Source organism: Ptychodera flava, chromosome 15, assembly GCF_041260155.1.
Source record: "Ptychodera flava strain L36383 chromosome 15, AS_Pfla_20210202, whole genome shotgun sequence".
Taxonomy (NCBI): domain Eukaryota; kingdom Metazoa; phylum Hemichordata; class Enteropneusta; family Ptychoderidae; genus Ptychodera; species Ptychodera flava.
Window position 1 is genome coordinate 37,932,253 of NC_091942.1, and position 16,364 is coordinate 37,948,616.

Sequence of the window (16,364 nt, forward strand, 5' to 3'; positions counted from 1 at the left end):
AATATGACATTCCAGAATTGAAAATTGGCGGACTAGTAGTTCGAAAATAGTTTCGCCACAAGAGAGGGGGATCCATAAACTGTACATATGCCAATTTCTCGGTCATCTGAAGAATAACTGAATGTCAAAAGCGGCTTGTAATTTGTCAGTTTTCAATAAAGTTTTCATATTTAAAGTTAATTTTGTTGCCCACCGTACGTTTATTGAAGAATAATCCTTTCAGACTCTAGGGTAGGTTGTAAGTTGCAAAAGATTATCTCGTCACAATATGACAACTTCGGTTCTCTAACTTCTTGTCCACTATCTGTAAAAAGGATTGTAGGGTCCTAAGGAGAACCTTATGGTGAACATGGAGAGGAATTTTGAAATTGCAGATGTTTGAACCATTTTGCCTATCTTTCGTTTAAGCCAAATAGTTAAAAAGGCCCATTACAAAAGCAGGTAACCGGTAAACAAGTAAAGTTGGCAATTTCCGTGATTTCTCTTTAATGAAGAGCTCCATAGGAAGCGCCCCATCAAGGTTTGAAAAGACTACTATCCACTGTATGATGGGCTTACTGTGGTCCGCTAAACAATAGAGCTACGTAGACGACAGTTACGTGCATTGTGAACACTCTTAATTGATTAACTGTACAAAATCTTACTTCGCACATAGAGTGACAACCAGCCATGGATGGTGAAGGCCTATCGTAATCGCCTACTCTGCGTTAGGGAGCTTTCAGTAATTACAGGGGGTGGGCCGGGGGAATTTCGCGCACACCTGTACCGTAAAATGTGACCCTCCCCCTATCCTCCTGTCTAAAATGTGACCCTCCCCCTTGTCCGACATTCTAAAACTTGACCCTCCCCCCAACCACTGCGGTATTCTCCCCAGGAATAACTAAAACAGTATCAGCTAATTTACATAACAATTGGTTCAATTGTTATGTCAGGGACAAATTACAGAGGGGAGGGCTGGTGTTTTGGAGGGACAGTCGCAATTTATCACGCAAGAATTTTTGAAGAGATATGGTATTTCATACATTTGAGGGAGGGTCACCATATTTTGTGCAACTATAAGAAGGCAAGATGTAGCTGATTTAGTGCTTCATCCGAAAATATCAAATCATAATACATGGAGTCTATCAGGCAAATTATTGACAATTTACCCCAACAAACATGCTATATCTGTATATTATATATGTTTGATAATGTATTTAAATGTACTTTGCTTGAATAGGGAAGTAAAATGTGCATTTGTGTACAAGAAATTGATTTCTGAATTTCATCTAAAAGTTGGTTCACTATCCATGGTGTCTATGATGAAATTATGAATAGTTTTTTCCAATACAAAATTAGATAAATCTGTGCATTTATGTATGCTTGATTATTAAGATTATTGTTCTTGATTAGACTAGAGTGGTTACAAGTCAATGGTTGTGTAAGAAATTTGATTTTGGAATTTCACTGAAATGTCGATTCACTATGCATTGGGGTCTATGATGAAACTATGAATAATTTTTTTTCAGTACAAAATTAGATAAATCTGTGGATTTATGTATGCTTGATTATTTAGATTATTGTTCTTGATTAGACTAGAGTGGTTACAAGTCCATGATTGTGCAAGAAATTTGATTTTGGAATTTCACTGAAATGTCAATTTACTATGCATGGCGGTCTATTGTGTACGTATTTTGTTGGTGATTTCCTATTCAGGAAATATCACATGGACAATCAAAGTTTTGGCCATAAAATCTGCTTTTGTCAAAAGTGACCCTCCCCCCAAGATAGGTTTATAAAAAGTGACCCTCCCCCTTGAACTGTTTTCTAAAAAGTGACCCTCCCCTAAATTCCCCCGGCCCACACTCCCTGTAATTACTGAAAGCTCCCTTAGTTTATATCAAAGAGAAACAGTCGTTGGCACTGCGCCTGTGCAAGTTTCTTGTTTGGTGCACATATCTAGATGCACCTCATCATCATAGCTGTAACATTTAAATTACACGATGTAGATTATGACAGACATGTTTTAACTTTCTTCAATCATCACTGTACCTTGGATACACAGTTTTTACATCGGTCGTATGTATGGGTCCCATACGACAGTTCCGGTGAACACGATTAGAATTAATTTGGGATAATTGGATGGTGAAGTAATGTCGATTCAGGCTGCTAATGTAACCTCATCTGCTTTTCTTTTCAAGTTACACACTTGTTTTTATGAGTTATTTGTAATAAGGCAACATTCAGCTATAGGGCACCTGAAATTTTTGAGAAATTTGAAAAATATAAAGATCCAATTATCCCAAATTAGTTCCAATCGTGTTGGTGACAGTTTCTACAACTGGTGCAATTCCAAGATGGAGAGAGGAAGCAGTCCGCCAAATGGGAAGATCGACAGGGATCGACAGTCCTTGAGGTTGCCTCTGGAGGCATGGGTACTACTACTACCAATGGTGGCAGGGTAGTTGGAGTTATTGGAAAAAACGAATAATGAAGAAATTCCAAACAGCAGCGGCGACACTGCATTGTGTTCACCCACAGGCGCGTGGAGCAGTTCAGTGTGGAGTAACATAACTTCCATCTGTGTGTACCACACTGGAAATTCCAAATACCTTTGAGCTATGGCCAATAGTTGCCGATCTAACATTTTTTACATTTATTGCACGAAAGGTCTGGACGAAATACATTCGCGGCACTTGGTCTAGATGGCTTGCACGAAATACATTCTTTACATTTAAAACATGTATTACATGTATTAAAATTTATTGCACGATAGGTCTGCACGAAATACATTCTAAGATCGGGTCGAGTCCAGCTGGGCTTGCACGAAATACATTTTTTAATTTAATACATTTTAAGAATGTATTTCGTGCATGAATAAATGTAAAAAATGTAAAACGAGCAGGATTTTTGACTACTGGCCATGGATGAAGCTTCACCTTAAATAAGGTGAATCTACAATTTTTTCATTGCGTCTTTGTATTCGTCAGAAATTTGCATATTCGAAATGGAGGCTACATAAGAAATGTTCAGGCTTTCGCTGAAGACTTTCCCCAAACCAAAAACTTTACATAGGCACATTTCACATTCGTCTCTCTTAGAGCAACATCATAAACTGTTTCAAAACAGCGCATATTTTAGCCAAAATCGAAATGTAGCCACCCCGAGGAACCTGTAAAAATAAATCCTACATAATATCATACAAACTGCTACAGAGACGAAGAGTTTCATTGTTTTAATAAACGCAGGATTCTCAAAAATGTGCTGATATACAAAAAAGGTCAATAGTGCTAGATTCAAATCTACAAACGATGTAAGCAATGCGATTAGTAGAACATTTTGTAACCAATATACTCATTGAAGGACAAGTATGGTATTTGGACGACAATTCCAAGAGTCTGTTGATGAAATGAGCAAAACTTTGTACAAACACGCACTTTGTAACATCCATCAATATAAATTTCACCCTCACCAAAAATTTGATAAAGGACACGGTTTGATAATTTATACTCTTTATAAATGAAGTGAGCCAACTCTGTGTAGGGAGAATTTTATGGTAGATTTGGAGTAATATCGAACATAAAAAAATGGCGATCACAGATGTGGAAGTACAATCATAAGTTCTGGAACAATATATTTTGCCCTAATAGGTAAACTGGCAAAATAACAATTAACGCCCATGAATTTTAGTCCGCCGACTGAATTTAAGTTAGTCCTTTAAACAGCATTTCATAATTTCAAGGTATCTGACGAACAAACAGATCCAAAATACGTGTTTTGGCTGATAATATCATTACTGTATAACGCGAAGTAGTACCAGCTTGCAATAATTAAATTTGATGGCTATCGTACAAAAGTGTCGAAAATGTGATATTCAACGAGAAACAACACATTAACCCTCAAATATCGCTAAAATAAAAGCAAAGACATGCCAAGCGAACTAAATCTGAGTTGTCAGACATATTTCATGAGAGCTTTTAAATCTGATGAGAAAGAACTGTTTTTACAGTTTAGCTCAACGTTTCTCAATGAAAATTCCAATCCATGCTCAAATAAGGGTAAAGACTTCACTAGCGAACTAAAGTTATCAAAGTCGAACAATTATTTATAAGAAAAGAGAATTGGCCAAACGTGCTTGAAATTCATAACTGTCCAGAGCCATCGCTGGAATATTGATGATTGAAAAGGTTAAAGACACCGAACAATCGGTTTTTTGAGGAAAGGTTTTGAGCAACTGCCGTCAACTTGAAAATACATGACAAAAAGATAGATTGGCCTATCTTTCTAATGTGTACAGCTGCCTTTGCCGTTTATTGAACCACAAGCGACTGCTACGAGCCGGCTACGGGCGTTCATTTTGCGCTGTCATATCGATCTCCTTACGTGCGCTTTAGTGGCAAAGGGAATTCACTTTCTCCGGCGCACACGGTGAGGAATTTGCCTTGCGAGGCAAACAATATCAAAAACTCACGAAAAATTGCCCGCCACGAGAGTGAACTAGCTGAGTAAATAGCATCGTAAAATTCAAATGAGGTACAAAACTGTAAAATTGGTCAAAAATCAAGAACTAGGCACTGCCCATCTGATCATTGTCATACCTGGTTGTAAAGTATCGCAGGCGACGCAGATTTAGCCGTACTTATGTGATGCCAATTAAGATTGGCTGTTTTCTCTTTTTGATGTTTTTTTTTTCATTTTGTCAAAAAATTATCTAAAACCAATGGTCCTATTGCTTTAAAATTTGGTTTACAGGTTCCTAAGAATGACCAAATTTAAAATAGGATCCATTGAAATCATGGTGAAATTTGCATATTTGTATTTTTGGCCAATTTTAACCATTTTTCGTCAAAAACTCTTCTTTAGAACTGTCTATCTCATCACTTTTAAAGTAGGTGCAGAGGTCATTATGAGGTGGATCATTTCACATTTCTGGGGTATAAGATTGATTTGCACTTGTAGAGGAGTAATTCTGTAGGAATGCAATGTCATGTGTGTTCTAGTACTTAGTATTTCTGTAAAATGGGAGACACTATTTTTAAACGTACTTCCAGCAAATTTAAGAATGTTAACAGTCCTAAGATTTTATGCATAACACTTGTCAGGATCCAACTGGAGCACGCCAGTCAGGTTTGGTCTCCACTCTCCACACCAACATTACCTTATCAGTCGACTTGCAAGGGTTCAGTGTAAATTTGTAAAATACTTGTGTGGCAGAGTTGGCATAATATATTCATCAAATAACTACAAGTCGCTTTGCACATTTTTCAAACTTCTGCTGTTACAGGAGCGTAGAAATTTGTAGAGATGACTTTCTTTTATAAATGTATGCTTTCTTTTTACAATTGTCCTGAAATTTTAGAGAATATATGTTTTAATGTACCTTTCCGTTCCGTTTTGCACAGCACATCGAACCCATGATAGTATCTAAGATTAGCCTAATGCAAACTTTTTTTCATTCCTACAGCGATCTATGAAATTTTTTAATACAATTTCAACGAAGCATAGTCTTGATATTTTAATGGTGGCTATGGTAAAGTCTGCACATTCTTATTAAATATATAGATTTATTCGTCTTTATTATGCAAGTATTTTTCTTAGTTTTTGTTACTTGCTTGTTAATTATTTATCTCCTGGTTGTATGTTTTGTATTTTTTATTTTGCTGGAACTGTACTTGGGCTCAAACTTGTTGTTCCTAGTCAAATAAATAAATAAATAAATAAATAATAAAATAAATAAATAAATAAATAAACATCATTGAATTTACAGTTTGGAAATGAAAATGGAAAGTATAAATATCCAATTGATGAAAAACATCCCCGACCCTTGAGAAGAGACGTTTTGAACTGTGTAGACGTATTAAAGATACACCACAGGCACGCGTATGTTGAGTAGTCTGCTGGATCGATCGATTCCCAGCTCGATCCACGGTCACCTGTGTTCTAATATTTCGCTCTCAGTGCGCCTATGCGCCAAACGAACTTGAGTATCTCGAGATCTCGAGATAAAAAAAATTTAGATTACGCGAAACGAACTTGAGTATCTCGAGATCTCGAGATAATTTTTTTTATTTTTGCTGTACGAGTATATTCCCTACGGGCTTTCATACCAAACACACGTGTAGACATATTATTATGTATATGTAGGAGGTATACCTTCTCAGACATAGTTCTGCGTGACAGGGCTGTGTGTTGCTGCGAATCCGTAGCCTCTGCCACTCGGGTAGCTTGGTCATTGGAGAACACGTCAAGGAGTGGCAGGGCTCGTTTTCGCAGCAAGGCTGTGTGTTACCTAAGCCCTGCGTACAGGTCTGTGTGTTCCCGGCGTTATACTGCCTCCATCACTGCCGTATAACGCCGGTAACACACAGCCCTTCCACGCAATGCGGAATTTGGAAAACAGGTGACCATGGTCTAGTTCTTTGTCCATTTTCTACCGCTGAACTAGCAGTAGTACAGCGCAGCCAGCGGTAGAAAAACGCAGGGAACCACAACATACCTTCTGAGGAATGGCTCAACAACAAACAAATATGACCTGTGACCCTCGATTGAAACAATCCGTGCTTCTCGCTGGGCGCTGAATAGCCAAGCTAAACGCAATGAAACGAACGGAAATCTGAACTTTGAATGTATTTAAGCGATGGATCATCTTAGTTATGTGTAGTCCAGCATATTTCAAAAGGTGACAAGGTAGGTCATGTTCATGTTTTCAAGGGTACCACCTCTTTTTTCTGTAGTACACGTACACTGCAATTGGCCGTTGAGCCTGAGGTTTACCGGGGGTTTACCTCCGTGCGTCGGCTATGCCGTATGCGTGTACATGTCAAGAAGTGCGTCTTTCTTTTTATCTCCATGTTGTAATCCATACAATCGATAACTCTGTATGTGTTACAGATCTATGAGGAAACATAACTTTGGCTTTAACCCTGCCGACTAGATTAAGGGACTGGTCAGTTCTTCGGCCGGGGGGGGGGGGGGAGAGAGCGATGGATTATTTTTTGCCGATGTCAAAAAGTGGCTGACCCCCTCCCATTTCACATTTTGAAAACAGGATGACCCCCTATTCCAGATTTTGAAAACAGAGTAAACCCTACACACACACACACACACACACAACACACACACAACAGATATATATATATATATATATTATATATATAGATATATATATATATATATATATATATATATATATATATATATATATATATATATTATATATATATATATATATATATATGTAGGGTTTACCTGTTTTCAAATCTGGAATAGGGGGTCATATATACAGTGTTCTCACCAGAAAAAAAATTCTGTGGGACATTTTGTCCCGCTGACCAAGTAAAAGCGGGACAACGGATGATTTTTGTGAGACAATATATATATATGTTAAAAAAGTCAACTGCAAATACGAACCTTATTCTGTGCATGGAAAAAATAAAGGACTCAACAACTCATTCAACTTAACAACTTTTTTGTAAACATTCGGTGAACATATCAACTGATATTGAATATCAGTGCCTTTAATGAAAAGTCTATGGGACTTTCGTTCTTTCCAGTGTGAAAGTCCATTTCGGGGTCCCTCTACAATAACAGTAGTTGCTAGAGTGTCCAGCCGTTCAGCTCCCAGTTGATTCCTGTCATTAGTTACTTTTTTTCGCACTCTAACCCCCTTTCACAACCAGCAGAAGGAACAGGCCAAGTCAGGCATTTATTTAGATCAGGAAACATATCCCTATGATGTTTGTAAACAATCATAAACTTTTGACGTGAAATTTTGGTCGCCAGCCAAGGCTACAAATTTTGTCAATTGATTGAAGCATGGAAAAAAGACGTCCATGTTCTCACGTATAAGTTCGCCTGGAATAATATACTTATCACATGCGCAAGCCAAGAATTGATAATTTTTTGCATAATAAGAGAACTTTCCTCCAACTATTCCACATTAAAACCTCGGAACTACTTTTGGAATAATATTATCAATCGGCAGTGGGGCAGTTGTCGATCATTTCCAGTCGTGGGTACTAGGTCGCGTGGGCGAGGAACGGAGCAAATGCCTGATAACATCACACAACACGGATCTCCTGCGAAGTTTATACATGATTCCAAACATAGCAAAGACCTAAAAATTATCTCAGACAAAGTTGCGTTATTTTTCGAAAACAAAAATTCACTGAATCTCAACGGCACGAACACTATAACGTCGTCGCCCGTCAAGACCTTGGTTGCCATGCGGAACTCACAGTATAATGCTACCAGCTTCGAGTTCGTTGTTTTCGAAAATGTTCATGTAATTCCTTAGGCATATACAAGCTTTACATTCTTGTGTTTTCGTAGTTCGGATTATTGTTGTCGTAGCCTATGAAAATATTTATCGTGCCCATGACGCCTCCAGCTTCCGCGAAATCCGTGGACATGTACCGATATGCATGCAAGGCGAACACGTCAAGTGCGTCAGACTACCACAGTCTCGTGTGGTTCAATACACGACGGCCGCTGTGTGGTATACGTAATAATGCATCCACACATCGGCCATCGTGTATCGAATCACAAGTGACTGTGGCTTAAGTACGCCCTCTGACGGGTATTGCCTCCAGATTGCCTCTGTTTCAACCAGGAAGTGTAATACTCGCGTCAATCATTTACGTCCATGGTGAAAAGTATTGGCTGTATGATACGGCCGGCCGGCCATACGGCTGGCACCACAAAAGTTTATAATTTCAAAGGCGCGCCACTATTGGCGCGCACACGCCCAAGAAATCCGCGACAAAACAGAAAAATACGCGAGAATGTCGCGGAATCGCAGCCTGGTGAGAACGCTGTATGTATATATATATATATATATATATATATATATATATATATATATATATATATATATATATATATATATATATATATATATATATATATATATATATATATATATATATATATATATATATATATATTATATATATATATATATATATCATGCTTTGTTTCAAAGACCGAAGACCGAATTTTGATACACAGATAAAGTGTGGGTCTGTAACTCACCTCTTGGTGTAAATAAGTTGGGATCGATGATGAAAGATATCTCTGAAGCAGCACATTTGGGGTGTGATGCACACAAATATTAGGGCGACAGCGCACCGTGCACTTTGGGAGTTGAGACGCGATATATCCTACCGCTCTTTAAAATGAAGATAGTATTCGTTCATACACAAATAAATTGACACTTCCTCACAGTAACGGTATGTCAGATATTCTTTACCAAAGTTTGGGCTGTAACAGACCGGGGTGTCCTAACGATGTAGACCAAGAAGTTCAAAATAACAATGGGATGACTCCTTGCGACTGCGACGAAATTTGACATCAAATGCAACGAGCAGTGTCAGCATCCAGCTCTCCCTGCATCGGGCAACACACTCTGCACAACTGTTCATCACAGTTGCAGTCATCGCAAGTCTGGATTATTTCAAAACTGCTTGTTTTCTGGTACAATTAACGTCCAAATTATCCATCAAAAATAGATCCTGTAATTTCACTGTGCCACCTCTGAATGTCGCGACGGTCGACATATACCATATACGCGTCAATCAATTTTTAATCAATTAATCAATTTTTAATATGCCAAAAAAGCCAGGACTATTGTCCTCATGTAAATTTACGAAAAAAAAATTGTAACTTTTTTCTTTTGATTTGAACTCTTGACCCATTTTCTGTGTGACTGCAGCAGGTATTTTTGACCAGCATAGTGTTGTTCGTGTTGCATGCGAATAAAATGCAATGTCTATATGAACGTAATGTAATAGCAATAACCCCCTTTGCAGTCGGGTATACACTCGATTTTGGTACAATTCGCTCCATATAGCACTCGCCTATCGGCTCGTGCTTTATGTCGCGCATTGTACCAAAATCTCGTGTATACCCTCCTGCGCGGGGGTTATTGCTTAATTATACATCTACCATCGAGAACAATAGAATTTTTCATGCCTTAAAAAAGCCGTACGGATGCCCGTTCTGTAACACATACGGTTTCAAGGCACCCATCCCCTGCAGCTGTATCTGTGCGTTCACTGTGGAACGGTTTCAAGGGACTCATTGGACGAGTGCCAGAACATGTCTCGTGCCCTCTGTACGTACGTGTGTAGTGCACACACACACACACACTATCCAGAACTTGCAGAAGTGCGTCCGAGATATAGCGTTCCACACTTGCGCTATAATCGAAGAAAAATTCTTGACATTGCACAAAAACAGTCATTACTCTGACAATTTGATGCCCGGTCACGAATGTAAGATGTATAATAATAAGGTTATTACGAAAATACTGCAAAGGATGCAGTCGGACATTGGCGCTGCGCATCGCCCTCCGCTTCGCGTCGGGCGATACGCTGCGCCAATGTCCTCGTGCATCCTTTGCAGTATTTTTGTAATAACCTCATAATATGTATGTATATATATATATTATATATATATATATATATATATATATATATATATATATATAGATATATATATATATATATATATATATAATATTATATGATATTTTATATACATTTATATTTTAAACAGTCATTCTGTGTTTTAATGAAATTGTGTACATGTCAGATGTAAGATAGGAATTTCAAAATGTCAATTTTAAAGTTTGAATACAGTATTTTGAATGAACTGTGAATGTATTTCACACTTTCTATGCATAACCAGATGTCCTGAACTGTTGTACAGAAATGGATGTCAATTGACAGTCATTACCGGTAGTATCAAAGAGGAAAAAGCAGTAAATCAAAAACTTTGAAGGGTGTTCAGACTTGCCAGCCATCCAATTAAACCTCCTGAGCAGCCATAGAGAGCTATTTCAGCCAAATCTGATGTATGCAGTGTCTGAGAGGACGTTTTCTTTTAATAAAAGCACAGCTAGTAATGAAAATAAAACGAAAACTGCCTTTTGTGAACTGTTATTTTAGTCATAAAAAAGCATCTTTTTACAGAAAACCTGTGACACAAAGGAAAATAGTTGCATCAATGAGAAAGAAAAATATTTTTTCATTTTTCTATTTCTAAAGTATGTCACTGTATCAAATATATATTGTGAATATTTGTGCATGCTGCCTTCTCATACTGAATTCTCATAGAGAAAACAGAAAAGTATCAGGAATTTGTCATGCTTTTCATATGAACTGTAGATTTCATAATGGTACACTTTCACTTAGCAAACATCAAGATATCTCTGACATAAATCTCTGATTTACAAAAGTATGGCACCTGAAGGGCGCGCCGAAAAATATGAAACATCCTGATATCTCTGATACATATGTCTTATATATTAAAGTCATGAGCAGGAAGGGCAAGACACCATGAAATTTTAGATTTCATTGGAAATTATAGTTTATGCAGAAAATAATGACAATTTTGTTTTGCATAAGACAGGGATTGAAAGACTGACAAACAAAAAAGTCATAAGGAAAATTGAAATGAGAACAAACAAATTTCTCATTTTGTTGTCATCATTGTATAGAATTTCAAAATGAAATGCAAAAATTATACACATTGACCCAGTCAGAGTGGAGTTATATTCTGTTGAAATGTTGAAAACAAGAAAAAAAAGAAGCCATGAAAATTAGGCTATCTATTATTATTATTATTATTATTAATAAAAACTTCTTTAAAGTGCACTACACGTGCACTGTATATCACAAAGAAATTTAGAAATGAAGTAAAAACGGCGTAAAATGAGCAACATTTACATAAATTTTTACTTCTTTCTCACCCAACTTACAACTGCTTGTCATGCTAAAGAGTAAACCCTACCAATATTTCATCATGGGTTAACAAATTACTATCAAAATAACTTTAAAAAGTCAAATTAAGCAAAAAATGCTGCCTAAATGTTTGATAACCGAAACAAAAAGTCATGGCAATGACCTTCTGTGAAAACAAATGATGGATTTATCAAAGATTAACACAAACCTGGCAGTCAAATAACTAATTCGTTTGATAAAGATTTGCTTTGGTAAGTTATTGGGAAGTCAATAATATATTTCAACCAATATTTTGACATAGAGCAATTTGTGTTGATGCCAGCGTTTAGGAAGTAAAAGAATTTTTTTTTTCGGTCAGGGGTAACAAGTAAATCACTTCATTAACTTCCCTATGGCTGAAATGTAAGATAAAAATTGGCCATAAACAGAGTTATTTCTGCTCAGTGAGGGCATTATTTAAAAAAGCCTTTGCGTCAACAGTATTTTTTTCGATTACTGACTGTAGATTGATGGACATTGGTGGAGAATATGAAATATTAAAGTCACAAGAAGATGAGCTTAAATACAGATTACCCCCATCCAAATAATCAACATTCAATACAACATATGAATATTTATTGTTAACAATGTATTTGGAAAACAGACTGAATGACCAAACTAAAAAACTTAAAACATGCACGTTTTCACCCCAATTTTGAAAGACGCCATGGCCAGAAACACTTCTATTTATAGCCTTACTGCTATCTTTTTGTGTCTCGTTCACAATATCCATGCTCTTTGACAACAATTATTCACACTGTAATAAGATTCTGTTCAAATTGCTGAATCACTATTAATCATCTTCCCTACAGTGAGACAAACCCATGCTACATGTGACCGGTGGGGCCTAGTGATGTGAGGAAACAGATAATGTGGTGGCCATTACTCTGAGAACAGCTGTCTTGTCACTGAGTAACCATGTCATCAACTTATCTGTGGGGTGTTGACATCTTTGGCAACACCTACTTATTATCCAATGATGGACAATACTGGGAAGAGTTGAAAGGTCAACAGCTTGAAATGAAAAGAGTGTCAGCTGTTCAACGATGTGCATGGGGACTAGGCTGTGATCATCAAATCTATGTCTATGTCCACTCTACTGATGTTCCAATAAGACTGCAAGTGAACACATTTGAAAACCAGGTATTGTAATGGTTTGACTTCTATCAGTTTGTGAGCTTTGTAATTGTATGCAAAACGATGAAGAAGGTTAGACTTGTTAGTCGTTCAGTACTGAAATTAACGGTTATTCTAGTAGTATTAGTATGTACAGTACTAGACATCAAATTCACTCATATATTTTTGGAAAATTCTAATTTTATATCAGTCACACTTAAAATTACAACCATGTTATATTGTAATGTTGCTGCAAAAATCAAATTAATCAGTGTTTTAGCATTCATAGCATTTCATTTATGAAGAGCATAATTTCATAAAATGTACCAAAATAATCTGATCCTGAACATCAAAATTACTCACAAATTTTAAGAGAATGTAGTATTTTATGCAGTATGAATTTTTAAATTCAAGCTGCAGTACCGCTGTTGAATCCTGTAAATTATTGTAAATGGTAACGTTGTGAGAAGCTACAAATGTAAAAGTTAACTGAATGATATAATTTCATGTCAATGTTTGCAGCGTTGGAATCCAGTGGATGGCTTCACAGCAAAGAAATTGCTATTCCATGATAGGTGGGCATGGAGTAATGAAGATGGTACAAAGCAGTGTCCAAGAAGTATCTTTAAATTACCGTCAGAAAACTGGAGTTGGGAAAGTGACTGGTGTGTAGATGAAAACATTCGAGGAAACCCAACTGGAAAAGGAGTAAGTTTTGAAAAATTAAGTACTGCCTAAAACTTCATTGCATAGAATTAAAAAGTGCAGTGCAAACTGAATTAAGCTGATTATTCTTTTGTTAGATAACAGCAATCTAAAAACATGATGACATACATGTATTGTATGAAGTCACTATTATTAACATTTGAATGTCATGTGTAGTCTCACTCAGTGTGTATGTCAGACACCTCTTTTTTCCATAATCAAGCACAATCTGTCAACTATTTCTGGGTCAAAGATTGGTTGTTGAAATCAAAATGAGATGAACATCATAGATTACATTAACACAATTCCAATTTTAGATGAAATGATAATATGTGCAATTTGGTTTTAGTGTCAATATAGACTCAGCAACATAATGCTATGTACGTGAGAGACCCCACAGATATATATCAGTTGATTGTTGCCCACATTTGATATCTGCATTTTGAAAGACATGCACATACCAGCTGCATCTGTACACATGCATGTACGTAGACATGCAGTCATTCACACTTTCACAGTGACACGCATGATACTTATAGTTATGTAGTGAAACTCCAACCAAATATTTTCCCAGAAATGGACAAGATTAAATATTTAGAATAATATACAAGCTCTAAATCTGAATAAATTTATGTGTTATTACGTTTACAGGGTTGGCAGTATGCTGTCAATTTCAAACGGCACTATACAGCTGACAAAAAATGGAATTCCTGTGTGAGACGAAGGAAATGGATAAGATACAAACGATACCATGCTGTGGATATGTGGGCAAAGGTAAATAGATGCTGTATACATTGTACATGGACTTGAAAGTCATTCACTAGCAATGAAATTGGTGTGTCTTTTGAGTCAAGGACAATCAGCACAACCCATGATATCAGGCTCTACTGCAAATGTGAATGCAGAAGAGTGAACAGATTGTAGTATTGGTCAGAGATTGACTATCTATGATGAAGTGCACGATTTCATTGGTGATATTGTAGTATTGGTCAGAGATTGACTATCTATGATGAAGTGCACGATTTCATTGGTGATATTGTAGTATTGGTCAGAGATTGACTATCTATGATGAAGTGCACGATTTCATTGGTGATATTGTAGTATTGGTCAGAGATTGACTATCTATGATGAAGTGCACGATTTCATTGGTGATATTGTAGTATTGGTCAGAGATTGACTATCTATGATGAAGTGCACGATTTCATTGGTGATATTGTAGTATTGGTCAGAGATTGACTATCTATGATGAAGTGCACGATTTCATTGGTGATATTTTAACCTGTGACTAGCTAGTTCATGACAAAAGTAATGTGCAGATCATTGAAGAGAATAGAATGATGTTCTCCAGTAAACCAGTAATTCCAGGGTTGAATAATTCCACACATAAACCAAAAACTTTCCAAGATATCAAAGCAACAAGAATTTTCTTAACTATTATTACAGTAATACATAACATGTCAATAATGACAGTCACCCTGTACCAAAGTGATTCTCAATGTACCTATCATTAAGTTGTCCCTGATGAAACAAAACAACTCAACATGTACATTTTAAAGAATCATGTAGTCTAATATTTTCTAGTGATCTTTGGTCATACAACTTTGTAACTTGCCTTATATATAAGTAGTAAAATTAGTTTGACACATTTTATTGGTCAAGTACCACCCTTAAATTCTGATTCTCAAAAAATTTCTTGCCATTGTGCTACCCTGAAATAATAGAATTTCTGCATTAAACTAATATTACACATCAGTAAAGTCAACACGAAGAGTCTACTCTCTTTCTTGATCATATTTGGATCATATATGGATAAGATTGACTTTTGTTGTGACAACAGGTGGAGAGCCCCTTCAGTGATGCATTACAGGAACCATTCATGGACATTGCTGTAGGCGGATCAGAGGTACAAGGTCAAGCTGAAGGATACCTTGTTGTGTGGGCTGTCACTGTTCTTGGAAGAGTAAGTCATACATCTCATTTCACATGAACTGGCCTGAATCGCCATCTGTTTGATGTAAAACAGGACGGATAAAAAATCTGAATTATCCCTGTTCTGTGTCAACAGCTGGAACTTTCCTGCACTAGTACCTTTCATACATACACACAGCAACGCTTGCGTGCACAGACGCATCTGTCGCAATTGATGCGGTGCTTATACATGACACTTTAACAAAAAAGTAATGAGGAAAATTCAGACATGGAAACATGGAAGGCATGTCCAATGAAATTTCATTATTCTCAAGAATAGAATGGGCCCCGTTGATCGATTTAATAGCTCAGTTGTGGCTCCAGTCGTACGGCTAAATGTGGACAATGTGAGACAATGATTGACAGGTTCACAAGACCAAATCCATATGTCTGACTGGTAAAGATGGCATTTGGTGTATCAAAATTTCAACTTGATCAGAATTACAAATGAAAGTACCCAGTGACCATTTGCATATCTCTAGGCTGATGGGCCATTTCACTCATTAAATTAAAGTAATCCCAGGAAATAAAACCCACATAGCGACAATATTTTGGCAGTCTTCAACAATAATTTTGATCCATCCACATCAAACAAAAAGTAAGAAGGCTGTTCATGTAATAAATATATATAATCCCATGGAATTTTTCTCTGTTTGTAGAGCCGCACAACTTCTCGCCTTTGGCTCCAAGTTGTACGGCTCCATGAATGTCTAACTTATATTCATCAAAGAGCTAACAATATCTATCACAGTATTTATATGTACCTACATGTTGCTCATTGAGCATCTGTTGATGGTACCAGATTTGACTTCT

General features: G+C 36.8%; 1 protein-coding gene across 2 annotated transcripts in view; it reads left to right on the forward strand.

The window, feature by feature from the left end:
- Nucleotides 1-6,497: 6,497 nt before the first annotated feature.
- Nucleotides 6,498-16,364, forward strand: part of LOC139152086 (tectonin beta-propeller repeat-containing protein 1-like) — a 45,445-nt gene continuing 35,578 nt past the window's right edge. The window contains exons 1-5 of one of the 2 annotated variants that reach the window (XM_070725179.1): nt 6,499-6,666; nt 12,575-12,905; nt 13,401-13,586; nt 14,235-14,357; nt 15,421-15,543. In XM_070725179.1, coding sequence (XP_070581280.1) covers nt 12,681-12,905; nt 13,401-13,586; nt 14,235-14,357; nt 15,421-15,543 — 657 coding nt within the window. In that variant the 5' untranslated portion in view covers nt 6,499-6,666; nt 12,575-12,680. Of the gene's footprint in view, nt 6,667-12,574; nt 12,906-13,400; nt 13,587-14,234; nt 14,358-15,420; nt 15,544-16,364 lie in introns of both variants that reach the window. The other variant, XM_070725181.1, reaches the window with a different exon arrangement.